This window comes from Leptomonas pyrrhocoris, assembly GCF_001293395.1.
Source record: "Leptomonas pyrrhocoris isolate H10 chromosome Unknown, whole genome shotgun sequence".
In the NCBI taxonomy this organism is placed as follows: Eukaryota; Euglenozoa; class Kinetoplastea; order Trypanosomatida; family Trypanosomatidae; genus Leptomonas; species Leptomonas pyrrhocoris.
The window spans coordinates 737,151-762,519 of NW_015438367.1; the positions used below are offsets into that span (position 1 = coordinate 737,151).

At 58.3% G+C, this 25,369-nt stretch overlaps 12 protein-coding genes across 21 annotated transcripts; all 12 read right to left on the bottom strand.

The window, feature by feature from the left end:
* Positions 1-407: 407 nt before the first annotated feature.
* Positions 408-2,530, bottom strand: ABB37_05775 (transketolase; the record flags this gene model as incomplete). Its single annotated transcript, XM_015803930.1, has 1 exon — positions 408-2,530. The coding sequence occupies exon 1, from the start codon at positions 2,421-2,423 to the stop codon at positions 408-410; it is 2,016 nt and encodes a 671-aa protein (XP_015657755.1). The 5' UTR covers positions 2,424-2,530.
* Positions 2,531-2,998: 468 nt separating this feature from the next.
* ABB37_05776 (putative 40S ribosomal protein S8) lies at positions 2,999-3,775 on the bottom strand (the record flags this gene model as incomplete). 6 transcript variants are annotated; one of them, XM_015803936.1, is made up of 1 exon in its annotated part: positions 2,999-3,775. In XM_015803936.1, the coding sequence occupies exon 1, from the start codon at positions 3,647-3,649 to the stop codon at positions 2,999-3,001; it is 651 nt and encodes a 216-aa protein (XP_015657761.1). In that variant the 5' UTR covers positions 3,650-3,775. The 6 variants fall into 6 exon arrangements, with proteins under 6 accessions (XP_015657761.1, XP_015657760.1, XP_015657759.1 ...); XM_015803935.1 differs by having other exon boundaries at positions 2,999-3,709; XM_015803934.1 differs by having other exon boundaries at positions 2,999-3,662.
* A 1,224-nt stretch (positions 3,776-4,999) lies between these two features.
* On the bottom strand, positions 5,000-7,122 carry ABB37_05777 (transketolase; the record flags this gene model as incomplete). Its single annotated transcript, XM_015803937.1, has 1 exon — positions 5,000-7,122. Exon 1 carries the CDS (start codon positions 7,013-7,015, stop codon positions 5,000-5,002), a length of 2,016 nt encoding a protein of 671 aa, XP_015657762.1. The 5' UTR covers positions 7,016-7,122.
* Positions 7,123-7,590: 468 nt separating this feature from the next.
* ABB37_05778 (putative 40S ribosomal protein S8) lies at positions 7,591-8,252 on the bottom strand (the record flags this gene model as incomplete). Of its 2 annotated transcripts, none has more annotated exons than XM_015803939.1 (1): positions 7,591-8,252. In XM_015803939.1, the coding sequence occupies exon 1, from the start codon at positions 8,239-8,241 to the stop codon at positions 7,591-7,593; it is 651 nt and encodes a 216-aa protein (XP_015657764.1). In that variant the 5' UTR covers positions 8,242-8,252. The 2 variants fall into 2 exon arrangements, with proteins under 2 accessions (XP_015657764.1, XP_015657763.1); XM_015803938.1 differs by having other exon boundaries at positions 7,591-8,247.
* Positions 8,253-8,923: 671 nt separating this feature from the next.
* ABB37_05779 (hypothetical protein) lies at positions 8,924-10,321 on the bottom strand (the record flags this gene model as incomplete). Its single annotated transcript, XM_015803940.1, has 1 exon — positions 8,924-10,321. The coding sequence occupies exon 1, from the start codon at positions 10,028-10,030 to the stop codon at positions 8,924-8,926; it is 1,107 nt and encodes a 368-aa protein (XP_015657765.1). The 5' UTR covers positions 10,031-10,321.
* A 477-nt stretch (positions 10,322-10,798) lies between these two features.
* ABB37_05780 (hypothetical protein) lies at positions 10,799-11,958 on the bottom strand (the record flags this gene model as incomplete). Of its 2 annotated transcripts, none has more annotated exons than XM_015803942.1 (1): positions 10,799-11,958. In XM_015803942.1, the coding sequence occupies exon 1, from the start codon at positions 11,729-11,731 to the stop codon at positions 10,799-10,801; it is 933 nt and encodes a 310-aa protein (XP_015657767.1). In that variant the 5' UTR covers positions 11,732-11,958. The 2 variants fall into 2 exon arrangements, with proteins under 2 accessions (XP_015657767.1, XP_015657766.1); XM_015803941.1 differs by having other exon boundaries at positions 10,799-11,917.
* A 556-nt stretch (positions 11,959-12,514) lies between these two features.
* Positions 12,515-13,057, bottom strand: ABB37_05781 (hypothetical protein; the record flags this gene model as incomplete). Its single annotated transcript, XM_015803943.1, has 1 exon — positions 12,515-13,057. The coding sequence occupies one exon, from the start codon at positions 13,055-13,057 to the stop codon at positions 12,515-12,517; it is 543 nt and encodes a 180-aa protein (XP_015657768.1).
* Positions 13,058-13,876: 819 nt separating this feature from the next.
* On the bottom strand, positions 13,877-15,547 carry ABB37_05782 (putative mitochondrial hypothetical protein; the record flags this gene model as incomplete). 2 transcript variants are annotated; one of them, XM_015803945.1, is made up of 1 exon in its annotated part: positions 13,877-15,547. In XM_015803945.1, exon 1 carries the CDS (start codon positions 15,380-15,382, stop codon positions 13,877-13,879), a length of 1,506 nt encoding a protein of 501 aa, XP_015657770.1. In that variant the 5' UTR covers positions 15,383-15,547. The 2 variants fall into 2 exon arrangements, with proteins under 2 accessions (XP_015657770.1, XP_015657769.1); XM_015803944.1 differs by having other exon boundaries at positions 13,877-15,530.
* A 761-nt stretch (positions 15,548-16,308) lies between these two features.
* ABB37_05783 (hypothetical protein) lies at positions 16,309-20,569 on the bottom strand (the record flags this gene model as incomplete). Its single annotated transcript, XM_015803946.1, has 1 exon — positions 16,309-20,569. The coding sequence occupies exon 1, from the start codon at positions 19,888-19,890 to the stop codon at positions 16,309-16,311; it is 3,582 nt and encodes a 1,193-aa protein (XP_015657771.1). The 5' UTR covers positions 19,891-20,569.
* A 537-nt stretch (positions 20,570-21,106) lies between these two features.
* ABB37_05784 (putative ubiquitin-conjugating enzyme e2) lies at positions 21,107-21,959 on the bottom strand (the record flags this gene model as incomplete). 2 transcript variants are annotated; one of them, XM_015803948.1, is made up of 1 exon in its annotated part: positions 21,107-21,959. In XM_015803948.1, exon 1 carries the CDS (start codon positions 21,572-21,574, stop codon positions 21,107-21,109), a length of 468 nt encoding a protein of 155 aa, XP_015657773.1. In that variant the 5' UTR covers positions 21,575-21,959. The 2 variants fall into 2 exon arrangements, with proteins under 2 accessions (XP_015657773.1, XP_015657772.1); XM_015803947.1 differs by having other exon boundaries at positions 21,107-21,954.
* A 500-nt stretch (positions 21,960-22,459) lies between these two features.
* On the bottom strand, positions 22,460-23,570 carry ABB37_05785 (hypothetical protein; the record flags this gene model as incomplete). Its single annotated transcript, XM_015803949.1, has 1 exon — positions 22,460-23,570. The coding sequence occupies exon 1, from the start codon at positions 23,447-23,449 to the stop codon at positions 22,460-22,462; it is 990 nt and encodes a 329-aa protein (XP_015657774.1). The 5' UTR covers positions 23,450-23,570.
* Positions 23,571-24,728: 1,158 nt separating this feature from the next.
* Positions 24,729-25,112, bottom strand: ABB37_05786 (hypothetical protein; the record flags this gene model as incomplete). The annotated part of the gene is made up of 1 exon (XM_015803950.1): positions 24,729-25,112. One exon carries the CDS (start codon positions 25,110-25,112, stop codon positions 24,729-24,731), a length of 384 nt encoding a protein of 127 aa, XP_015657775.1.
* Between the last annotated feature and the right edge of the window lie 257 nt (positions 25,113-25,369).

The window sequence follows — 25,369 nt, forward strand, 5'->3', positions numbered from 1 at the left end:
CGAGACGAGTCGGTTGTCTCGGGAAATAGTGGAAATGGAAAACTAAGGAAAAAATAATAACGGGAGAGAGATTGAAACGTGAAACAAAAATATACTCGAAGCGTGCGTGTTTTGTCGCCTTCGGAAAGAGAAATTTATGACGGAGCGGCGGGTTTTCCTTTGCTGCAGTGGCTCACGTCAGCAAAGCGTCGTTACTAGAATAAAATAGGTATATATATATGTATCACTTCTCGTTCTTTTTGGCGTGTCGTTAACCCGGATCTTTTGATGGAGAGTGCGCAGCCGTGTTTCGAAGAAAAATCTACTGGCCCCAAAGAGGTCTTTGCAGATGACGATCCGTGCTGGCCGGGACGCCTGTTGTGCCGAAGCACGCCGCATCCGTGTTCTCTGCTTCGTTCTTCCGCCGTTTACATCTTGCTGATCGCAGAGTTCTTCAGCGGCGCGTTGCCGTTCGGGAAGCGGGCCATCAGCTTGCGGCCGGCGTCCGTGACATGCTCCAGGGTGATACCGAATCTCTTGTACAAGGCCTCCGCAGGAGCAGAGGCGCCGAAGCCGGGCATGCCGATGTGCACGTGCGAGTACTTCTCCCAACCGAAGCTCACGTACGGCTCCACGGACACCACCGGCACGCCCTCGGGGAACACCGAGCGCTGGTACGCCTCCGACTGCTCGTCGAACAGCTCCTGGCAGGGCATCGACACAGCGCTCACACGCGCCTCGCCGGCCAGCGCCTTCGCGGCGTCCACGGCGAGCGAAACCTCCGACCCGCTCGCCACGATCACCAGCTGCGGGTTCTCCACGTCGTTCAGCTTGTACGCGCCCTTCTTCACCCCCTCAATGCTCGACCCGGGCTGCGGCACCGTGTTCTGGCGGCTCAGGCACACCACGGACGGGCGGCGTGCATTGGCCACCGCAACGGCCCACGCGCCGCTCGTCTCCGTCTGGTCACCAGGACGCAGCAGCAGCAGGTTCGGCATCGCGCGCAGCGCCGCGACGAGCTCGACCGGCTGATGCGTCGGCCCGTCCTCGCCGAGGCCGATGCTGTCGTGCGTCGCCACGAAGATGGAGCGGTGGTGCGACAGCGCGGCGAGGCGGATGGCACCGAGGGCGTAGCCGATGAAGTTCAGGAAGGTTGCCCCAAAAGGAATGACGCCACCGTGCGCGTCGAGGCCGTTCACGATGGCCGCCATGCTGTGCTCGCGGACGCCGAAGCGGAGGTAGCGGCCGGCGTAGTTGCCGGGCTCGAAGTCCGTCAGATTTGCCGAGGCGGGACGCGTGAGGTTGCTCGGCGTCAGGTCCGCTGAGCCGCCAACCAGCGCGGGGACCGCCGGGAACAGTGCGGCGAGGCAGTTCTCGCTCGCCTTGCGCGTCGCGATCGACTTGTCGTTCAGCGGCAGCTTCGCCTCCCAGCCCGCCGGCAGCTCGCCCTTCAGCTGCGCCACGAACGCGGCTCCTTCGGCCGGGTACGCGGCCTTGTACTTCTCCACGCGCTCCTCCCACGCCTTCTGCTCCAACACGCACTTCTCCACGTGCTTGCGGAACGCCGCGTACACCTCCTCCTCCACGAAGTACTTCTTGCTGGGGTCGCGGCCGAACTTCGTCTTCAGCTTCGCGATCTCCTCATCGCCGAGGGGGGCGCCGTGCACCTTCTCCGTGCCCTGCTTCGAGGAGCCGTAGCCGATCGTCGAGGTCTGAATGATCATCTTCGGCTTGCCGTGCGTCGCCTTCGCCTCCGCAAACGCCTTGCGCAGGGCATCGAAGTCCGTGTCCGCGTTGGGCACCTCAATGACGTGGAACCCAACCGCCTCGTACTTCTTGCGGTTCTGCTCCGTGAAGGACAAGTCGGTGCTGCCGTCGATGCAGATGTGGTTGCTGTCGTACACAACGATCAGCTTCTCCAGAGCAAGGTGGCCAGCAAGCGACAACGCCTCCTGGCACACGCCCTCCATCAGGCAACCATCGCCGCAGAATGCGTACGTGTAATGGTTGACGATCTCGTGGCCGGGCTTGTTGAAGGTGGCGGCGAGGTGTGCCTCGGCCATGGCGAGACCCACGGCGTTGCACACACCCTGTCCGAGCGGGCCGGTCGTCACCTCCACGCCGGCCGTCACGAAGCGCTCCGGGTGGCCGGGGGTGCGGGCGCCCTCCTGGCGGAATTGCTTCAGGTCGTCGATGGTCAGGTCGTAGCCGGCCAGGTGCAGCAGGGAGTACTGCAGCGCACAGGCGTGACCGTTGGACAGCACAAAGCGATCGCGGTCCGCCCAACTCGGGTCGGCGCAGTTGTACTTCATTATCTCCGTCCACAGCACCGTCGACACGGGCGCCATGCCCATCGGCGTGCCGGGGTGCCCGCTCTTGGCGCCCTGCACGATATCAGCGGCGAGGCAGCGGATGCAGTTCGCAATCTGTTCAGGAGTGGCCATGATGGATCAGTAATGCGGGCTCAAATGTAATATGAGAAATAAAAATGAGAGAGGGCGGTGTAGAACGGAGGTGTTTCGTTTAGTGTGTTTTTGGTGTATGAAAGAACTGCGGCGCGAAGTGCGGTATCCGCAACGGCGACACGCAAAGCAACGGCACCAAACGTGGGAGGCGGGAAAGGAATATTTATACAAGGAGGAAGAGCGATGGTGGAAGCACGTGGAACATGAATGTCATTATTTTTCGGATGCGTGTATATGTCGGTGTGTGCCTCTTGCCCACCCGCAGCACGACGGCGGACGTGTTTGACACGTGTCAGAAACACAGATTCTGCCAAACGTTGCCTTCTTTTCTCAGACACTTGTGGGACAGCAAACTTCAATGGCTTCGCCGCTGTTGTCCTTTCAAATGCGCTGCGGTGTTTCTGCCAGGCCGCGGTGGACAAACGGCACCTGACCTTTCTTTTCTCCTCAACTTTTGTAGTTGTTGGTAAATGAATAAATCAAAACAAAGAAACAAAAGAGTTGCTCTTGCACAGATGGGATAGCCGCCTCACGCGCCGATCGCGGAAGTGCGCTTACTTCTTCTTCTTCTCCAGGCGCTTCTGGTAGAAGGCCAGCTCGGCACCCTCGAGCACGATGCCGTCCGCGCGGCCGGTCTGGCCAGGGCGGCTGGTCATGCGGGCGAGCAGACGGCCCTCGCGCAGCTGGTCAGCAATCGCCTTCTCGATCTTGTGCTGGCGGCGACGGCGCACCCACTCGCGCTGCAGCTTCGGGGAAGCCTTGTTCACATCGTACTTATCCGCGGTGGCGGCGGACTTCTTGCCCTTCTTCTCCGCACCCTTGGACACCTTCTTGCCCAGGTCCAGGTCGATGCCGTAGTGCTTGGCGTACCAGCGCTTGAACGGCGCGGCGTCGATGGCGACGATGCAGTTCTTCACCAGCGTCTTCGTGCGCACCAGCTCGTTGGAGGTGGCGTTGTACACGACATCCAGAATGCGGACGCGCTGGGCAATGGCCTCGGAGCCCCAGGAGAAGTTGCCGGTGTCCAGGCGCAGCGCACGGATCTTGAAGTTGCCACCGCGAGCACGCACAGGGCTCACGCGGCGGGCACCAAGACGGGTGTTGGCGGGAAGGCGGCCCAGCTCGGCCTTCATGCGCTTCCGGTGGATCTTCGTCTTTCCACCGGTGATCTTGCGCTTGTGCAGACGGCTGCGAACAATACCCATGGTTGCTACTCTCTTTACAGCACAGGAAGAGTCAAGGGATTCACATAACCGGGTAAGCACCGCACCAGAAGCGGGTGTTGCAGCAAAAGGCAATACGAGAGAAGGAGAGGGGGAGGGGAATAACACTGGGAGAAGAGAAGGGGTCAGAGGCACGAAAGCTGCACCAACTGGGGGGAAAAGACACGAAAACAGAAACGCGTTCTTCGTCCTTCTGAAAGGAGAAAAAAATGAACAATTGTGACGCTGTTTGCGGACCCGGCAACGACTTCACCGTTGGCCACAAAAGTGCTTACACTTCTTTCGCTGGCAACGAAAAGGCGCGCTCCTTTCAGCTAGCATCGCTACACGCGCATACTAACACCTTTTTGTCTTTTTGTAAGTTTATCCACCGTTTTCCAACACATGTAGTTTTGTATGCAGACTCCCCGTTTCACAATTTTACTTGGAAACTCAAGATATCCTTCTCCTGGGCTTCGTACACTTCCTTTGGCTCGTAGCGCGTCCGCTGCGTTGAAAGCAAACAAAAAGGTCTGAAAGAAGAGAAGAAACAACCCACAAAACAAGCAAACAATAATATATAATTTAATAAAATGGGAGGAAACGAAGGGGGTAGATGTTTTGAAAGTTGCACAGCACATGTCGGCTCTTTATTGTTTTCTTCTTTTCGAAAAAGCCAAAAAACGGTGACCACACTTCTCAATTTGGAGGGGACTGGAGGAGTTGCGAAGACAACCGACAACACGTGTTGCAGGTCAACAACAAAAAGGCGAAGTCAGCACGCGCACGGAGCAACTTCCGTCGTCGCCGCTGCTGTGAGCGTGCCTCGACGCCTTATCTCCCTGCCGTACATGACGTCGTACTTTCCCTTTCTTCCTCCTTCTTTTTGCGGCAGCGCGGCGACTCCGCTCAGTTTTCGTAGAAAGAGGAAGAAGCAAAACGACGTCGAGACGAGTCGGTTGTCTCGGGAAATAGTGGAAATGGAAAACTAAGGAAAAAATAATAACGGGAGAGAGATTGAAACGTGAAACAAAAATATACTCGAAGCGTGCGTGTTTTGTCGCCTTCGGAAAGAGAAATTTATGACGGAGCGGCGGGTTTTCCTTTGCTGCAGTGGCTCACGTCAGCAAAGCGTCGTTACTAGAATAAAATAGGTATATATATATGTATCACTTCTCGTTCTTTTTGGCGTGTCGTTAACCCGGATCTTTTGATGGAGAGTGCGCAGCCGTGTTTCGAAGAAAAATCTACTGGCCCCAAAGAGGTCTTTGCAGATGACGATCCGTGCTGGCCGGGACGCCTGTTGTGCCGAAGCACGCCGCATCCGTGTTCTCTGCTTCGTTCTTCCGCCGTTTACATCTTGCTGATCGCAGAGTTCTTCAGCGGCGCGTTGCCGTTCGGGAAGCGGGCCATCAGCTTGCGGCCGGCGTCCGTGACATGCTCCAGGGTGATACCGAATCTCTTGTACAAGGCCTCCGCAGGAGCAGAGGCGCCGAAGCCGGGCATGCCGATGTGCACGTGCGAGTACTTCTCCCAACCGAAGCTCACGTACGGCTCCACGGACACCACCGGCACGCCCTCGGGGAACACCGAGCGCTGGTACGCCTCCGACTGCTCGTCGAACAGCTCCTGGCAGGGCATCGACACAGCGCTCACACGCGCCTCGCCGGCCAGCGCCTTCGCGGCGTCCACGGCGAGCGAAACCTCCGACCCGCTCGCCACGATCACCAGCTGCGGGTTCTCCACGTCGTTCAGCTTGTACGCGCCCTTCTTCACCCCCTCAATGCTCGACCCGGGCTGCGGCACCGTGTTCTGGCGGCTCAGGCACACCACGGACGGGCGGCGTGCATTGGCCACCGCAACGGCCCACGCGCCGCTCGTCTCCGTCTGGTCACCAGGACGCAGCAGCAGCAGGTTCGGCATCGCGCGCAGCGCCGCGACGAGCTCGACCGGCTGATGCGTCGGCCCGTCCTCGCCGAGGCCGATGCTGTCGTGCGTCGCCACGAAGATGGAGCGGTGGTGCGACAGCGCGGCGAGGCGGATGGCACCGAGGGCGTAGCCGATGAAGTTCAGGAAGGTTGCCCCAAAAGGAATGACGCCACCGTGCGCGTCGAGGCCGTTCACGATGGCCGCCATGCTGTGCTCGCGGACGCCGAAGCGGAGGTAGCGGCCGGCGTAGTTGCCGGGCTCGAAGTCCGTCAGATTTGCCGAGGCGGGACGCGTGAGGTTGCTCGGCGTCAGGTCCGCTGAGCCGCCAACCAGCGCGGGGACCGCCGGGAACAGTGCGGCGAGGCAGTTCTCGCTCGCCTTGCGCGTCGCGATCGACTTGTCGTTCAGCGGCAGCTTCGCCTCCCAGCCCGCCGGCAGCTCGCCCTTCAGCTGCGCCACGAACGCGGCTCCTTCGGCCGGGTACGCGGCCTTGTACTTCTCCACGCGCTCCTCCCACGCCTTCTGCTCCAACACGCACTTCTCCACGTGCTTGCGGAACGCCGCGTACACCTCCTCCTCCACGAAGTACTTCTTGCTGGGGTCGCGGCCGAACTTCGTCTTCAGCTTCGCGATCTCCTCATCGCCGAGGGGGGCGCCGTGCACCTTCTCCGTGCCCTGCTTCGAGGAGCCGTAGCCGATCGTCGAGGTCTGAATGATCATCTTCGGCTTGCCGTGCGTCGCCTTCGCCTCCGCAAACGCCTTGCGCAGGGCATCGAAGTCCGTGTCCGCGTTGGGCACCTCAATGACGTGGAACCCAACCGCCTCGTACTTCTTGCGGTTCTGCTCCGTGAAGGACAAGTCGGTGCTGCCGTCGATGCAGATGTGGTTGCTGTCGTACACAACGATCAGCTTCTCCAGAGCAAGGTGGCCAGCAAGCGACAACGCCTCCTGGCACACGCCCTCCATCAGGCAACCATCGCCGCAGAATGCGTACGTGTAATGGTTGACGATCTCGTGGCCGGGCTTGTTGAAGGTGGCGGCGAGGTGTGCCTCGGCCATGGCGAGACCCACGGCGTTGCACACACCCTGTCCGAGCGGGCCGGTCGTCACCTCCACGCCGGCCGTCACGAAGCGCTCCGGGTGGCCGGGGGTGCGGGCGCCCTCCTGGCGGAATTGCTTCAGGTCGTCGATGGTCAGGTCGTAGCCGGCCAGGTGCAGCAGGGAGTACTGCAGCGCACAGGCGTGACCGTTGGACAGCACAAAGCGATCGCGGTCCGCCCAACTCGGGTCGGCGCAGTTGTACTTCATTATCTCCGTCCACAGCACCGTCGACACGGGCGCCATGCCCATCGGCGTGCCGGGGTGCCCGCTCTTGGCGCCCTGCACGATATCAGCGGCGAGGCAGCGGATGCAGTTCGCAATCTGTTCAGGAGTGGCCATGATGGATCAGTAATGCGGGCTCAAATGTAATATGAGAAATAAAAATGAGAGAGGGCGGTGTAGAACGGAGGTGTTTCGTTTAGTGTGTTTTTGGTGTATGAAAGAACTGCGGCGCGAAGTGCGGTATCCGCAACGGCGACACGCAAAGCAACGGCACCAAACGTGGGAGGCGGGAAAGGAATATTTATACAAGGAGGAAGAGCGATGGTGGAAGCACGTGGAACATGAATGTCATTATTTTTCGGATGCGTGTATATGTCGGTGTGTGCCTCTTGCCCACCCGCAGCACGACGGCGGACGTGTTTGACACGTGTCAGAAACACAGATTCTGCCAAACGTTGCCTTCTTTTCTCAGACACTTGTGGGACAGCAAACTTCAATGGCTTCGCCGCTGTTGTCCTTTCAAATGCGCTGCGGTGTTTCTGCCAGGCCGCGGTGGACAAACGGCACCTGACCTTTCTTTTCTCCTCAACTTTTGTAGTTGTTGGTAAATGAATAAATCAAAACAAAGAAACAAAAGAGTTGCTCTTGCACAGATGGGATAGCCGCCTCACGCGCCGATCGCGGAAGTGCGCTTACTTCTTCTTCTTCTCCAGGCGCTTCTGGTAGAAGGCCAGCTCGGCACCCTCGAGCACGATGCCGTCCGCGCGGCCGGTCTGGCCAGGGCGGCTGGTCATGCGGGCGAGCAGACGGCCCTCGCGCAGCTGGTCAGCAATCGCCTTCTCGATCTTGTGCTGGCGGCGACGGCGCACCCACTCGCGCTGCAGCTTCGGGGAAGCCTTGTTCACATCGTACTTATCCGCGGTGGCGGCGGACTTCTTGCCCTTCTTCTCCGCACCCTTGGACACCTTCTTGCCCAGGTCCAGGTCGATGCCGTAGTGCTTGGCGTACCAGCGCTTGAACGGCGCGGCGTCGATGGCGACGATGCAGTTCTTCACCAGCGTCTTCGTGCGCACCAGCTCGTTGGAGGTGGCGTTGTACACGACATCCAGAATGCGGACGCGCTGGGCAATGGCCTCGGAGCCCCAGGAGAAGTTGCCGGTGTCCAGGCGCAGCGCACGGATCTTGAAGTTGCCACCGCGAGCACGCACAGGGCTCACGCGGCGGGCACCAAGACGGGTGTTGGCGGGAAGGCGGCCCAGCTCGGCCTTCATGCGCTTCCGGTGGATCTTCGTCTTTCCACCGGTGATCTTGCGCTTGTGCAGACGGCTGCGAACAATACCCATGGTTGCTGTTCTGTGAGGATTTCAATGTGCAGTGTGCGGAACCAGGGGGTCGAGAGAGTGTGAAGAGAAGCAATGCGAGTAAAAGAGGCGATGGAACACACACGACACGAAGTATCTCTTCTAGAGCTAGCAGTTGGCGAAGAGCTCTGCTGAGAGGGGATTAAGGAATTCGAAGACGCCGCACGGTGTGCATCAGCAGACCTAAGCGCCCGCAAAGCTGCGAATGAAGTCGGTAGTTTCTTGTTGTTGTTGTATATCGAAGACCAAATGCGTGCATTTGGATTGCAGCACCATAACAGTGGGAATACAGATCAATATCGAGCTACTTCCTTGGCCATCCGTAGTCACCGCATAGTGTAAAAGCAAACGAAGAAGGAACTACTTCGGCAGCGCCAACGCAGGATCGCTCATGTGGGTAACGGCGCAAATAGAAGAAGGGAAAAGGTCGAAGGCATCGCCTCGACCGACGCGGCAGATAGAAAAACAAAACCAAGAAAGAAGGTAAGAGACTCCGCAGCACCGATCTCTTCTCGCTCCCCATCGCTCCCTGAATACGAAGACAAAAGGCAGAAGCACTCACAGGAAGTGCGCAGTTGTCTGCCTGCAAAGCAATACGGCGACGGAGAGGTCGGCGTGGTCCGCCCACAACACGCTTCGTCGCGTCACAGTCATGAAACGCAGCTTACGAGGCATTGGGAGATGCCATCACGTATTCTTTGTGCGCACACAAGGCCGCACAGTGCTGAAGAGGCAGGTGATTGTTCAGGCCAGCAAGCGTCGGGTAGGCCGCGATGAGCCAATCCCGCATGCTGTCCACTCCGGTCTTACCGCCAAGGTATAGCTCCGTCGTGTCGTTCATGAACTTGCCACGGAAGCGGCCACCAAACACGACCATCGTGTTGCGGCAGACCACCGCCACGTGGCACTCCCGCCGCGCCGGGTATTCCCGCTCGATGTCGTAGACCGGCTCAAACGTGTTCGCCTCCACGTTGTACACGAAGAGATCGTTCAGCTTCTTCTTGCCGTTCCACCCACCAAAGACGATGATGTTGCCGTAGTGCACCACCGCGCTGTTCCGCGCCCGGCCAAACACCGGCGCGTTCGTCACGTCGATGCGGCGCCACATCGAGGTGTCAAACGAGTAGAGGAAAAAATCCTCGCAGCACTCACCAGCGCTGTTGCGCCCCCCAAAGACGATCATCTTGCGCTCGTAGGTCATGGCGGTGTGGGCGGAGCGCAGTGGGGGGACCTCGCCGTGCTGCTCACACTGCGCCCACTCCGGGTCACTCAGGCGGCAGCGGTAGAGGTCCTGCAGGCGCTTGTTGCTGTTGCGGCCCCCGCACTTGCCGCCAAAGACGAACATCGTCCCCTCGAATACGACGGCGCTGTGGCAGTAGCGGGTGGTGGGCGGGTAGAGTCCGCGCACGAGGACAGGGTGGCAGTCACCCGTCTCGCTGATCGAGAAGAGCTTGTTGAAGCGTCCGCGGCCGTTGCAGCCGCCGAAGATGTACATGAGGTGGCCGTACCACACCGCGGTGTGAAACGCACGCGGATGTTGCTTCTCCCCTGTCAGCTCGATCTTCTGCCACTGCTTCTTGAAGACGTCGTACTGCCACAAGTCGTCAAGGTAGTTTGACACGCTGTCGGAGTCGTTGACCCCACCGTAGACGTACGCCTTGCTGCCGTCGGCGTTGGCGCAGAAGGAGTGGCCGATGCGGCCCAGCGGGGACGACTCAGGCGGGCAGTCCACCAGCGTCCAGTGGCGCAGCGGGGGTGTGGGTCGGGGCATCGTGAAAGGAAAGACAGCTCTAAAGTGCAGGTCGGACTAATGTTTGGGGTTGTGTTTCTCTCTGTGTGTGTGTATTGATGGTTTGAGCGTGAAGTAATAGTAATAGCAAAGGTAAAGCAGAATAACAGCAATAACACTTCAACTGTGTGTACTGAAAGCGGGCAGTGAGCTATCTTCTTCCACTGAAAAAAAAAATGCCTACTAGCGTTTTTGCAGCAGTTATCTCTTGTGATGGGAGTGTTGCAAGCCTCAGAAAGGGGGTTGCCGGTGTCACGTAAGCGGCTGGGCAGCTGCAAAAGGAAGAAGAAGGGAGGAATGGAGATATACATTGTTTAAAAACAGATGAACCACAAAGGTTTTCAGATTCAAAAACCTGCAATTGCAACTGCTGCGTTCGAATGCATGGGAAAAGATGGAGGATGCTGCAGGGCGGCGTGTCAAGGTGCGTCTGCCGCAGTAACGCAGCATCAACCAAAGGAAGCCATTCCTATTGCTTCCTAAACCACTTGAAGCTGTCCGGTTTTGCTCCTTCTATTATGTTGCTGCATGAAGTGTGAGCCACTGAGGTTCAGCGACCGCAAGCCTTTGGAGGTTGCCTGCCGCTCTATTCGTCGATATTCACGAAGGGAAAGGACATGCGCACCGTCGCCTTGGTCCACGTCGGACACGCATCGCACAGCGCCGTCACAGCCCTGTCAGCGACGCCGCACTCCCGCTGTCTGCGCACTCCAAAAGGGAGAGAAATACGCACGACGCACCTCCGATGTCTCACATGCCAAGGTCGTCCTCGCGGGGCCTGCGTCGTGCCTCTCGCCGCCGTTTTTGTTTCGGGAGGTCCAGCTTGGGCAGTTCACGCCGCTGCGCCCCCTCCACGTAGTCGGGCGAGTAGTCGTCCTTGTCGCTCAGCGAGTCCTCCGCGGCGACGGCGGCGGTGCTAGTCGCCGGTGCACCGAGGCCACCGCTGCTGCTGCTCAATCTCGACGCTGCGGCTTTGGATTGCGTGTCAGGGGAGGCGGACGCCACACCGACATTACTGTCAACGCTGTTTTTACTGTTATGCGTGCCTTCGACCAACGCATCCATCGAGGCCGCAGAGAAAGCTTCAAAGACGATTTGATTCGCTGCCTCATCGCCCATGTAGCGCACGGCGTCGAAGGCGTCCTGCAGGCGCTGCAGCTCCGCGGAGGAGGCTAACGACCCATCGTCCGCCACCCCGTTCTGTGCCACGTCGAGCAGTCCGTGCAGCTCTGCTCCACTACGCGACTGCACGGCGTGTTGACGGATTGCGCTGTACAGCCGCTGCGGCAGCACCCTCTCCCACGACAGCACCAACGATTCAAACCACAGCCGCGTCTGCCCTCGGTGTCCGGCCAGCTCCCAGGGAAGCTGCTGAATCGTGTACTCTAGCAGCCGCGGTGCCAGCAGGGGCACGAAGACGTGCGGGGCGTCCTTCATGAGCGCGTCCATGACGTACCACAGCGTGCGGTTTGGCGGCGCGTCGAGGTCGGACTGCTCCATCAGTACCTTTCGCAGCGCCGCCCACGTCTCGGCGGCCTTGGGCAGGTGGCGCAGGGCGAGCGCGGCGAGGGCCTCCACTCGCGCCTCGGAAGGGTTGCCTTGCTTCAACACGGCGTAGAAGAGCTGCTCGTTGTACAAGGACGGCGAGTGCGGGGCGCCGGTGGTGACGGCGGCGGACGACATGTTGAGGGAAGTTGTCCCCCGTGTTGCTTCGCACAGCGCACGTTGGGAGCTGAACGACCTCGCAGCGCCTTCCCGTAAAAACACGAGCGGTGGGAAACGCTGAGAAAAGGAAGCCAACGAAAGAGCCGGCGATGAGCCCACAGAGAGACGAGGCGCGGTTAACGGAGGGAACTTCGTTGGCGAAACTGGTGCGGCAGCCGTTTTTGTGAGAGCACGGTGGAGATTCCTAGAGAAAGGCGAGGGAGGCAGCGTAGCGAGGAAGTTTTTTTTTTTTATAGGTCGGTCACAAAACCGCATTGGAAGGCACTCTTCTGTCCGGCCGTCTGAGCAGTTGTGCGGCGCGGAAAGGAACGTGAAAGCAGACACGAACAGCGCCACAGAGTGGCGGCTCAAGGTACGCCAGCTTCACCGCCCCTGCAAATCGCCACCGTTTCAAACACAGCACAAAATGCCACGCAAAAGGCCCATTCAGCATGCCGCCTTTTCATTATTATCATTATTACTCTTATTGCCTTGCTTTCGGCATGCATTGAATTTTCTTTCTTTTCGCTTTGACAGTCATCCTACATTTTAGAGTCAACACGCACTCTGGTGTCACATCAGTCGCAGACAGCTTGGATGAACAAAGGAAATCAAAAGGGGACTACATGTTAGTTATCAAGTAAAGTAAAAACAGAAAGACATCGGAAAGGTTAGTGGAAGATGTCTTGCTTAAATGAAAGAGAAAAGGAACGAAAACAAAACAGTAGTCGAAAACTTAGCGACGGCGATTGCAGCGTCTGTTTAAAGAGAACAGTAAAACGAAGGACTTATTCTTCTCTTCGCCTGTTTGCCTTTTTCTTTGCTTTTTGTTTTTTGTGGTTGCGTTTCCTCATCGTTTCCCGCAGCCGCCGTTAAAGCTGTGACGGCGTTCTTTTTTTGATGTTTATTATGACCTCTTCTTTTCTTCCGGGCTCCGCGTCTGCGCTGCCGCGCCGCACCGCCTGCCCGCCTTTCACCCCGTCGTGCCGTTGTGTTCTGCATCTTACTGCACCAGAAGACAAAAAAAAACAGAGAAGAAAGCAAAAGTAGCTCGTTGGAGGAGTAACCAATTTTTGTTTGTTTGTTTGCTGATTGTCTGCGCGCACGCCCCACCGATGCAACGCAGAAGGGAACGAAGGAGAGCGAGCAGAAGCCAACGTTTTCACGCGCGGCGTCATTCCAGGTGGAATGAGCAAGCGAAAAACGTGAGGTTGAAGAAACACACAAAACAAGCCCCACAGTCGTAAAGCGCGGAAGGAGAACAACGAACACAATAAAACCAGATACAATGCTCGGTACTTGCATACCGAACGAGGTGCGGCGGCAAAGGGGCAAAAGAAGGAAAACTAAACGAAGGTATTGCGGAGCGTTTTGCGTTACGCCTTGGGGCTTGCGAAATATGGTCTTGTTGACAGCAAAATGATATATATATAGGTGGAGGGACTGCTGGAATGCTCACGCGACGTACAGTAAGTAGCGGTGGTGCTTCCTACTCCCTTCCGTTTCTTCGTATTCCGTCGTTTCTCGTGTGGATTCCAACGGACACACACGCTCGCAGCAGGAAATAATAATAATAAAAGTAGAAATAAAAACATAAAGTCAACAGTTCTTTCGCCTTCAACCTGAGACATCTGCGCTTCGTCGTCCAAGAGACTTGTAACGAGACGAAAAGAGAGGACTCTGTACGGCAGATTTCGAAGATGAGGGCATCAGGGGAGAAGGGCCACACGGAAGATGAAGCGGAGGCTTGTACATGGCCTGTACGCATTCGCATATATGCGTTCGTAAAACGCACGCTCGCCAAACGTACTGGCTCACTTCAACGCATCCCCTTTCCCCTCGGGGCACCCAATTTGAACGTGAAAACAACGGAGCAATAGAGAGAGAAGAGAAGATAATACGGAGGCGGTCTCGTGTGACACTCCACGTGGAAGCGCACAACAACGTGAATGCGACGAAGGCAAGGAGCAGAGAGAAGAGAAAAGAAGGCGGGCCAACGGAGGTATTTCATAGGAAGGGAGGCGCAGACGCGAAACTCGCTTTACCCACCACCACCACCCCTTCCTTCGTGTGTATCCTTCTCCCGCCCACCCTCCTTTTGCCTTTTCAGCTCCGCCTCTTCCCTTACTGGATGTAGCGGTAGTACTCGATACCGACATCTTGGAAGGCGGCCTCGTTGCGGCTGCCCAGGCGCTCAATCACGAACTCCATGTTACGGAGGTCCTTGGCGACGTCGCTCTTCTCCGCGCCGGTGTGCAGAGCCTCGTACTGCGCCTTGTCGAGGTTAATGGGGTTCGCCAGGGCCTCGCTGACGTTGATGTTCGCGGCAGCCTTCTCCCAGCCCGGGACCGGCACAATCGGGATCGCCATGCTGGCGTCGCCGGAGCCGTAGCCGACCATCACCATCGGCTTGCCGGCGATGTCGAGCTTGCGGGTGTAGGCCTCCTCAAAGCCGGCCGCCAGCCAGCAGGGCAGGGAGGCGGTGTAGAGGTTGCCGAAGTTGCCCATCGCCGCGCTGCCCATGCTCATCTTCTTCTCCAGCAGCTCAATGAACTTCTTGTCCTTGCGCAGCGCCTTGGCGACCTTGCCGGTGGCCGGGAAGGCGTCCTTCGGCTCCGCGCCGTTCTCGATCTGCTGGAAGTACATCGGGTTCACGTCGAGCTCCTTGATGACCGCCGCAGGGTCAGCCTTGGCAGACTTGCACAGCTCCGCAAAGTACGCCTTGTGCTCGTCGGAGGTGGCGCGGGCGAGTCCTCGGGCGTACAGGAAGGACATGGCCTGGATCGGCATCATGTTGTAGGGGCGGTGGAAGAAGAGGGCGGAGACGTCGTCGTAGTACTTGCCCGGCGCGGTGTTCAGGCGCTCCAGCATGTGCTCGACGGCGACCGTCACCTCCTCCTGGTACACCAGCGTGCTGTAGGGGCCGGAGAAGACGGGGAAGTCGGCCATCTTGCCGTTCGCGGAGCTCTTGCTGTACTCCTCGAGGCCCATGAAGTGGCGGCGGTGCGGCTTGCGGAAGTCCGGGCCGCGGTAGTCGGAGGCAGAGCCGCTGCACTGAAGCTGGATCTCAAACAGCTTCGGTTTCTGCTCAATCGCCATGGCCGTCGCGCCGGCGCCCTGCGTCTGCTCGCCGGTGGAGCCGAGGGCGTACTCGGCGACGTCGGACGCCACGGCGATCGCGATGCGGTCCCCGCCGTCGGCCGCGGCGAAGCGGGTGGCGCTCTCCATCGCGTACACGCCGGCCAGGCACGCGTGCTTGAACTCCGGCACCTCGCAGTGGCGGGAGATCGCCGGCATGTTCATCGCCCGCAGACCCTTGTCCACCATACCCTTCACGATAATCGCACCAGCGGAGTTATCCGAGGACGTCTCCGTGCCGAGGCCAAGGAAGCCAATCTTGCTGGGGTCGATCTTGTTCTTGACGATCAGGCGCAGCACGGCGTTGGCGGCCATCGTGTAGGTGTTCTCGTTCGTGTTGGTGATGCGGAAGGACTGGCCCACGACGCTCTGCACCTTGTCCCAGCTGTTGCCGGTCCACTTGCACCACTGCTCGAGGTCCACGCGACAGTGCGGGGTGTACACCGCCATGCCGCTGACACCGGCACAGAGAACAGGCGAGGCGCGCATCATCACGACTTCTTGTTGAGAAGAGAGATGAGGATGGATGTGTGCTTGTGTGCGTGGGTTCGCGTGACGAGGGCGAGAAGGTCGAGGGCTGAAAAGAGAAGAGGTTAGGTAATGAACGTAAAAGATAAGGTAATGATGGCGGAAAACAAACTAGACGGTAAAGTAAACTGACAGTAGTGCAACGACGTGTGAAGACGACAAAGAAAAAAGTGAGCAAAGAAAAGAAGGAGGTGAGGGAGAGAGAGAGAGGGTTGCGCGGGGGAGAGGAGGTGCGGTGGTCTTGATCGCGGCGGCGCGTTGGGGAACATTTGAAACCACGCATATACATACACTCTTGCAACGTGACACAGCGGCGTTCGCTTCTGTGCGGCACCGAACGGGATGAAGGAGGGGGTGGGGAGGATGCCAAACGTGGGTGAGGGAGGCCTTCCATGCACGCAAAGGGGCCTCTCCTCTTGCATTCGGCGCGAGTCACCAGCATTAGCTGTCACCGGTGATGCGACCATTTCTTTATTCTTGTTCATCACCGAAGCGCCCCGTTGCGGCGGCTCTCTTGGCTTTTGTCGTTGCCGTTGTTGACCGCGAAGTGCAGCGCTGTTCGAGCATTTGACGTTTGCAACTTGCAAGCGAACACCACCACCTAAGGGACGCATGTTTACTCGTACGTGTCTCAGAGAAAGAGGTACGCTGCGGCGAGGACGTGCGCGGTGCGCGAGAAGGAAAATGAGAAATAATACGAGAAGAGAAGCCATGAGAGGACGACGGGCACAAGAAAGACAAAGCAATATGAATGAAAAACAACGGCGCAACGAGGCACCGCCCCGAATATCACGCGAGCAGCAAACACCCGTCTACTCAACAACGAAAAAAAAAGGCCTGCGAAAACAGAATGGTAAAAAGGATCTACGATGCACGCACAACGCCACGGATTAGTACATCGTCTTCGTCCTCTGGCGGGTTTGGTAGTTGATCCATGTAGTCCACTTAGAGTCCTTGCGGTGCTCCAGGACGCGCCGCACCACGTACTGACACCACGGCGAGTCCTCCGACGACTCAGGCAGCGTGTGCAGCGGCGGCACCCCGGCACCGCCGTTGATCAGCTCCGACGAAGGCCGCGACATGATGTACTGCACAATGCCGTAGAGCTTCTCCAACAACTCCGCGCCGGAGGTGCGCATGGCGTGCGCAACCGCCTTACACGCGGTGCTGACGACGTCTACGTCCGCCACGACCGGCGACGGGTCTGGGTTGGTTTCAAAGAAGGCCACTCGCACGAGGTCCAAGTCGGCAAGGATGAGGGGGGCATCCGCCGTGCTCAGGAAGACACCAGCGCCGTCCACGTACACCGCAAAAAGGTAGGCGACGAAGTTGTGGCCCACTCGGTAGTGCACCTGCCGCACCGCCGGCTCGTAGTCGAGGCGCGCGCACACGACGGCGGTGGCCTGCTGGATCTCCTCGATGATGCGGCCCATCGTAACCTCTGGGAAGGCGCGGGGCATCGGGAAGTCTTCGTTCTTGCCGTGGTTCTGCTTCATCGCTTGATACTGCTTCGTGTCGAGCCGCATGAACTTCGCGAAGAGGTCCTTCACGGTGCCGTTGGACAGCGTCTCGATGCTGATGGTGTCGCAGAGTTGCAGCACGGCATCGTAAACGCTCTGCGAGTGTTCCTCCTGAATGTCGGTCATCCCCACTGTAGGTGCACCACTGACGCTGCGCACGAGCTCGTAGGTGCGGTGCGAGGAGGAAAGGCACTCGCAGAACACCTCTTTCAGGCGCACGACGGTGTGCAGGCGGTGCACCGCGCCGGGCAGCAGGGGCTCGTTTGCGTTTCGCAACGCGGCGGCGCGGTGAATACGCTCGTACTCGGCCGCGATGTACGGCGTCTTGGCGTTGCTGGACGCCGGCGCGACTCGCGGAACGCCCTCCATGCAGCGCCGCAGGAGGGCCGTGGCGAACTGCGCCCAGCTCACCAGCCTGACGTGGTGCTGCGACGACGGGTCGCTGCCCAGCGGCGGCGGACGCGGCGTGTCGAAGACGGTGCGCAAAAAGCCCAGCACGTCGCTCGGCGGCTGCGTCGCGTCGTCCAACGTCGCGGCCCACTGCGGCTGCAACTTCTCCAGTTGCTGTTGGGCAAGGCTGGCGAACGACGCCTCTTCATCCTTCGCCAGGACGCTGAACGGCGCCAGGTAAGTCTGGGTGCAGCGCACCAGCAAAGAGCTCAGCTGTGGACTGTGGCCCACCCACTTATCCCCGCCACAGCTGCCGAGGAGGTACAGCAGGTAGGCGGACATGGCAGCTTGGAAGTCGCTCGGCACCTCGTGGTGCGCGCCGGGGTATGCGTTACCCCAGTGCCGCACCAGCAGGATGTAGGCGCCAATGCGCAGGCGTCCCGGCACGAGGAGGAACATCGCCAGAGGGAAGCTACGCGTCAGCATCTTGCAGTACGCCTTCTGCTGTGTGTCCAAGCCGCTGTTCACCTGCTGCAGCAGCACCGCTGCGGACCCCGAGGACGGCGCACGGGCGCTGTCTGCGTCTTCGTCCACGAGTTCCGCGTAGTTGCGAAAGACGCCGGAGTTCACGAATACCTCCATGAAGGCCAACAAAAACGCTTCGCCCTCCTCGGTGGGCGGCAGCACCTGCATGTCCTCCACGAGCACCATCGCGCTCAGCATACAAGACGGGAGGGCGAGGCAGGTCTCAATAAATACGGCTGACACGCTGCGCTGCATATCGTAGGAGAAGGTGGAGTCCAGCCACGGCATCGGCACAGCGGCAAGGCAGAAGCTCTCCTGTAGGACGTAATAGGCGTACTTCACAGGAGGGGTGAGTTGGCTGTCAGCGATGTCACGGGCGCCCAGCGAGCTGACGGCACGCGCCACTCCCTTCAGAAACACCGCCTGTGCCTCAACGCTACCGCATTGGTCGTTGGCCAGGAGCTGCGCATGCAGATGGCAGTACTTCTCAATTCTCGAGGAGATACCCATACGAGACCGCAGCAAGGCGAGGCAGTGCTCCACGTCCTTCTCTGTGTAGATGGGGCTCAGCGTGCTGAGGTCGAGCTGGTACAGCGGCATCAGACAGGCCGCGTACACCATCGCACGTACGGCGAACGGGACGAGCGCGTCGCCCGGGCTGTCGGGAAAGTTTTCGATGCAGTAGAGCAGCTGCTCCGTGCGGGCGACGTAGTCGTCGTCGGTGCTCTCCTCGCAAAGCAGTCGCAGCAGTTTGGCGTCGCCGCGGAAGCCGGCGATGTACCGACGTCGCTCTGCCACGGCGGCCGGGTCCGCCTCATTAAACGGCGCTTTCAGTGCAGGTGGGGTGACGTTGGCCAGGATGCGGCGGTGCTGCTCCTCGCTGATGTTGAACACACGGCGATAGACGTTGCGCATCTCTGCGTCGTAGACGTCGCGCTTCTTCGTCGTCAGCACACTCGCGCACATGACAAGGTTGTCGTAGGCGAAGATGGGGAGTACGTCGAGGAAGGCGGCGACAGGGGCACTGTTGAGGACCTCGCACAGTTGAATGTTGGGTGGTTTAGGGAACTCCTTCGCCGCGGTCAGCGCCGTAGCGCGCGCCCGCCGGTGTTCGTCCACGGCGTCGAAAACGGGCCCGAATTGCCGCGTGATGGCCTCCGACATCGTGGCGGGAGTGCTGCCGCACAGGGGGATCTGCAGCTGCTCCATGCGCCGGGCCGTGTCGGGGCTGCCGGAGTCCTCGCTGTGTGGGGACGCAGCGCTGGCTCCTTGGCTGGAGTTACGTGCCACCCGAGCCGTGGAGAAGGGATTCAAAAAGGAGCCAAAGATGCCGCTGCTACCGCTAACAGACCGCTGTTTGATCGCTGTCGGCGAACGTGTCAGGATGCGCTGCGTGCGTGCTGGCGCCGCGCGGGTGTTGGGGCTGCTGTTGCTCTGCTGCGGGTCTGCCCCGTTGAGGCCGCGGAAGGTGCCCACAATGTGCGCGAAGAATCCCTTGCTCTGCTCCGGCTCCGGGGTGGCGTTGTTGCCACCGTTGCTGCTGGCGGTGCTCGGGCTGATGTGCGCGTTGGCGGGGTGCGGCGGCGACTGCTCCGAGGCAACAATTCGCTGCTGCGACTCCGCCGGAGGACTGGCCGAGGCAGCGGCGGTGCCGTCATTGGCCGTCCGCTGACCGTGTCCCGGGCTTGACGTCTCGGGCTTCGCCTCAGGGCTGCTATGGCCGTCGCGTGGAGACTTCAGCCGCTTCGTGCGACTGCTCCCCGCTGATGGTGTTGCGCGCTGGACCCCGCCGCTGCTGCCGCCGACGAAGGTGAGGGATCCCTTCATATCGAAGTGGAACTGCGGCGCCTTCCCGCCCTTCGCATTGGCCGCCGCCTTCTCCGCCTCGGCGTACAAAGGCAGGGGACTCGGGCACAGCGCGAGGTCGATGTTGTCGAAGGAGTCGAAGCCCTTCGGCAGCTTCACGACCACGTTTGGGGGTGGGTGCTGCAGGGCGTAGCGGAGCAGCTCATTTCGCTCTTCCTGTGCCTTCTTCATTATAAACTACGTTCGTAGCCTTGCTCTTTTCAATAGACGAGTGCAGCTGTTGCTCGGCTCCTGCAGCAACACACGCGCCCCGCACGAAACAATATGAGAAAGGCAGAAAAAAATGGAAAAGGCAGCAGTGCTGAAGGCTCGCAGCGATGACACGTGAAACGCACCGACTCGCACAGAAGTGCAGTCCACTTCTCCCTACACAAAAAGAAAGCGTGCGCAACGCTGGACAGATGAAATAGAAACACACAAACGATGCCTATAACAGCAACAGCAACAACGCCGGCCCATAGCAGGGTGGCGAGCACGTCTCAATGATCTACGAGAAGAAAACGTCAACTGAAGTGTCGAACGAAGAAGAGAAGGAAGCGCTGCCGATAAATCCAGATGGGGGAGAAAAACGTTCACGCAGGAGTTCGCGGAAGACGTGAGTGACGCTTCTCCGCTGCCTTTTTGTGCTTTATGGAAGAGTGTCTTCTACCGTTTGTCGTCAGGTAGAACTACTCAAACGAGCTTTTGCCACGGGTCCATGCAAGGTGATACGAGAGGAGTGCGTTGCAGAGCGTATATCTCAACGACTGGATGCGCACCGACTTTGAAAGAGAAGGAGAAAATGATGACTGGAAGGACTTGGGCAGATACCGGCGATGAAGTTAAAAAGAAGAAAAAAACGATCGTGCTCTTACGTGCACAAGGGAGCAGAAAAGGCGGCGAAAAACAAAAAGCAAATAGAGACAAAGGATAATGAAAGAGAGTAGTCGGAATTGCTGAAGTGGAGAAAGAAGGGAAGTGCTGACAACACGAAGACAGCGCCCGCTGTGATGAAGATACAGCGCAGGGAAGCAGCATGCGTACATCAAGAGACACAGAAGATGGGGTGTTCGCAATTCAACTAACACCGGCAACGGCAAAGTTTGCTTTCTAAGCTTAATCAACCGCTGTTCTCCGTCCTAAAAAAAAGGAGGGTTACTTTGTTTCGCCTTGTTGTTAGTTGGTATAAGCGTGTTCACAATTCAGGACAAAGGAAACAATTCTAACGTGCTCAGCAAAAAGAAAAAACAACAACATCGTCGTACCACCGAGTTGTCACGACACGAGAAGCGGCGTCTTTCGAGTCGCGGGTGAGGGGAGAGACAATTGGTGCTTCACGGTGCGCGCATGGCCTAGAGCTCTTCTGCTTACCGAGTGAGGCGCCGTTTTCTCAGCTTCAACTTCACGTTTACGACCCCGGCACGCCGCCGTGCGTGGCGCGCACCGCGATGGTGAACTGCTCCCTATCACGCCACAGCTGTGCCGCGTGGTTGTTCAGCGGCGATTCGTTGTTGGGGTTGTTGAGGAGGTTCTGGATGGAGAGCAGGATGGAGCTGACCGAGTACACGGCGGACCACTTCTCCTTCAGAATGTCTAGGCAGATGGCGCCGCGGGTGTCCACGTTGGGGTGAAAGCACGGCGTGACAAAGGTGACGGTGGGGGCCTCGTAGGGGTAGTTCGGGGGAAACACCAAGAGGAGGTTGTACTCGAGGTCCTCGTACGGGGTGTTCGGGACCCCTTTCACGGTGCCGATCCAGCGAAAGAGATTATCGTCCTCGGGGTAGGCTGCGATGCCCTCGGCGTCGCTCATCATGACCTCCATCAACTCCTTCTGCAGACGCGCCGCCGCACCGCTGTTGCCGCCGCCTGTCTGCATTATTGTACTCTTCGCTTGTGCTTGCTTGCACGCCGCCAGGAAATGCGTGAGAGCCGTCAGCGAAGCAAAACCTTTGTGGGACAGAGACGGAAAAGAAAGATACAAAGAAGAAGCAGGCGCTGTTGTACAGAACAGTGTAATGATATATAAACCGGTGAACAGCTGTGGTAGCGAGGGAGAGGGAACAACAAACAGTCTAAGTGGGGTAGTAAAGATAAGAATAATGAAAATGGAGTTCGGGGGACACAAACGTGAAGTGCCGAATGGAAAGCAGGCGGGGGAAGCTATTCTTTGACGCTGCTCTTGAAGTGATAACGGCGAGATGCTGCGTTAGAGGAGAGCGACGTACGCGGCCTATGCGGTGAACAAGAGAACGTGACTTGGCTGAGAAGTGCGGTAGATGAGGCGTGGACGGAGAAGATAAAGAAGTAGAGGAGCCGCCGCAAAGAAGCAACAGGGTGTACCGGCTGCGTGGCCCATCAGCAGAAAGCCGCTAAGGGAGTGAGAAGAAGCGTGAATACGTACATCGACCCAACACGCTCTCTGCGCCTCTCGACACTCCGCTGGGGTACAACCGAGGAAAACGCATTAACGAGCGGCACAGCGTCAATCTTCCATTACTCTTCTTCTTTCGATTTGTCGTGGTGCCGCAACGACGTCAGGCACGGTACATTACGTTGCTGCCAAGCTGCAGATGCGCGATAGATGCATCGAGAGCGCCAACCGATCCCTTCACATGGAGGAGGTGACCAAAACAAAAACAGAGACCACAGAGTTGAAGGAGAAAGAAGGAAGAGGGAAGGGGAAGGAGGGGCACGCTCAAGACACATCACATACGTCTTTCCCCAAGCCGCACGTCATGGAGGAAAGGGGCACACACAGCAATTAGGAGTGCAGAAGGTGCGGGAGAACTTCGCGGGTGTACCAGTCGGCGTCGTTGCTCTCCATCGTCCCCGTCGCATCCACCGCGCCGGCGGCACCCGCCGTATCCCACAGCTGCAAAAAGTGCTGCGCAACGTCGTCGCCAACGTACTGCTCAAAGGGCCGACCCAACGCCACCTCCTGCGTCACGCTGCGCCGCTCCACATCTCGGCGAGCCACCACCCGATTCACCGCGGCCGACTGCCCCGTCCCACGCGCGGCCGCAGCGCTCGTCGCGGCCGCCTCCATCGCGGCCGTCCACTCCGCTGGGTAAAAAAAACGAAGGACGTGCTGCAGCAGCACCGCCATGACGGACACGCGCATCGGGTCCACGGCGGCGTAGACGTCCTCAAACGGGATGGCGGCACACCGACCAGCAATGGAGGAGGAGTGGGCCGTCGACGTGTTCGTTACGGCGCTGCTCTGTGGGGCCACGCGAGACGGAAACTCAGAGGGCAAGTCCGCCGCTGTGACGTGGTCCTGCGGAAGTGCACGGCGCTCCTGCACGAGGGGGTGACTGCGCAACGGGGTCGTGAATTCAACGATGGGCGGCTCGAAGGGGTAGCGGCTGGGGAAGTACGCGTGGAAGGCGAAGCAGCCGCGGTACCACGGCGAGGACGGGCCGCGGATGTGCACGAGCCCTCTCCAAGCGTGGTCGATCGTCAGCATCGGATCATCTGAGGGGGTGCTGCCGCCGTCCACCGGTGGCGCTGTTAAACCTTCGACACCGTAGAGCGGAGGGAGGAGGAGGATGTCATTGAGGTTCAGGGTAGAGGAGTCGGACGCCGATGGCGGCTCCGCCCCTGTCGCTGACTTGCTAGGGTCCGCGTCGTTGCTGCTCCTCTGCGTGGCGAGAATCAGCAACTCCCTGCGAAGGTACAAGGCACGGTAGAGGTAGTCCCGAGTGGAGGTGGAGCCACCCAATGCGGTAAAAGGCGGGGTGGAAGTGGCCATCAGGCCCAACAAGGAGATGTGAATGGTGGTGGTAATACCGGTGTGTTTCACAGAGGGTGGGCTAGCTACAACGCAGGATGCTTTTCTGAGCTGTGTTGTGTGTGAACCCCGCTGTGGTGACTGTGTTGGGGAAAGGAGAACGCAGAGGCGGCGTAGGCGCAGAGCGAAAGCGCGAGCGAGCGTCAAAGAGGCAGCAATGGAAACAAAAGAAGTGGACCGTCGAGGCACGTACATGAAGGGGCGGTAATCCGTGGAAGGAATGCGACTGCGTCCCAGTCTGGCAACTCGCACCGTGCTGTTGTGTGAGCGACATCCGGATACAACACAAAATGTACCGGAAACTTTGCAGCGCTCTTGTTTTGGAGATGAAACGAGGAGCCGTGTGTAGCGGCGCTTCGGCCGTAGCAGAGATGGGGCTTCCGTTTTCTTTCCTTTAAAAAAACTCCTTACATTGTTCGTCACGATGACGCACCCGTCAAACACATCCAGTGGGAAAGAGAGGGAGAGAGCGCAAGGCAACGAAGACGGCACAGCGCTCCACGTCACAGAGAAGCCAGCATTCGAACTGCGTTGGGCGCCTACGCCCTTAGTACATTTGGCAAGATAGAATAAAAAGAATGCTCCGTCGCGGAGGAGGCCTAAACACACGGCAGCGGTGCAGACGCACAGAAATCCAAACAAACCACCAAAATCAAAAGAAAAGAAGACGCGGAGACACAACGCGGCAGCCGAGTGCTCGAATCACACATTGCTGAGGAACGCGACACAGCACGACAGGTGCGGCGCAGCTCGATGCACAGCAACATCGTCGTACCTCTCGGAGATACAGCGGTACTCTTTCTGTTGTCGTCGTTGCCTGTCAACCGCACGCAACATCGCTTCAGCAAAGCTTGCGTGTTTAGCGTGTCGACTAGAGCTTGTAATGTCGCCGCCTTCCGCACGTACAGGTCTTGCCTTTCCTTCGCAGAGTGGTACTAGTGGCAAGGCAGTGACGTGGGGAGCGCCATACCGGTCACGGCAGCGGCACCACCTCTCTGCCGCCGCCACCACCACAACAAACAATTTGCCATATCGCTCATACACGCTTTTCGGGCAGTAGATATATATTTTAAATCGCGTTGTGTAGACAAAATGGGTCGGGAAGTAAAAAGAAGAAAAACAAACATCGCTGCGCCACGCATTACCGCAGCAGCGAACCGCCGGAAACGTGGATGGTGTCGAAAGAAGAAGCGAAAGAATTACAGTAGAAAAGGAAACCAACTTGTTCACATCTGTGCCCTCAGTGCCGTTTGGGAACGCGACAGACTGAAGAGAAAAACGATGGAGAGAGAGGAAGAAGAGAACAGCAAACTACATAAATTGCGATACCGACGTGGTAAGGCAGCGACAGCAAAACGGAAGAACAAAGAGCCACATAACACCAGAGCAAAGAGGGAAAATAATTAGATGAAAAGTGCAGATGAGAACATCGCCCGTGACAACCGACCAGGCCCATTTTCTGATGTTTCTGGGAATAGATCTGGGAAGAGGAAATACGAAGAGGGAAAAGCGCTATACAAACACAATGACAATAATAATAAAAGAAATGATAGAAGCTCGTAGACAGTTTTCTCTCTCGCCACGCTGCAGCTTCGTATCGCTTCTCGCTAAGGCAACGAAACATCAAGAACAGTCAAGCAACACAAGAGAGAAGAGGCTTCCACAGATGCAGTAAGAAGAAAAGAACACAAAAAGTTCTAATGACAAAAAAAGACAGTCAAGAAAAAGGGTGAAGTGGATTGTGAGCAGCTGAGCTCTTTGGTGCCTGCCCTCATCCATCTCGCTCCCTCATACACGCCAACACAGGAAGGAGATGAGAGAACAGTACATACATCCATATATATATATATATATATATATATATGAGTGTGTGAGAGCTCC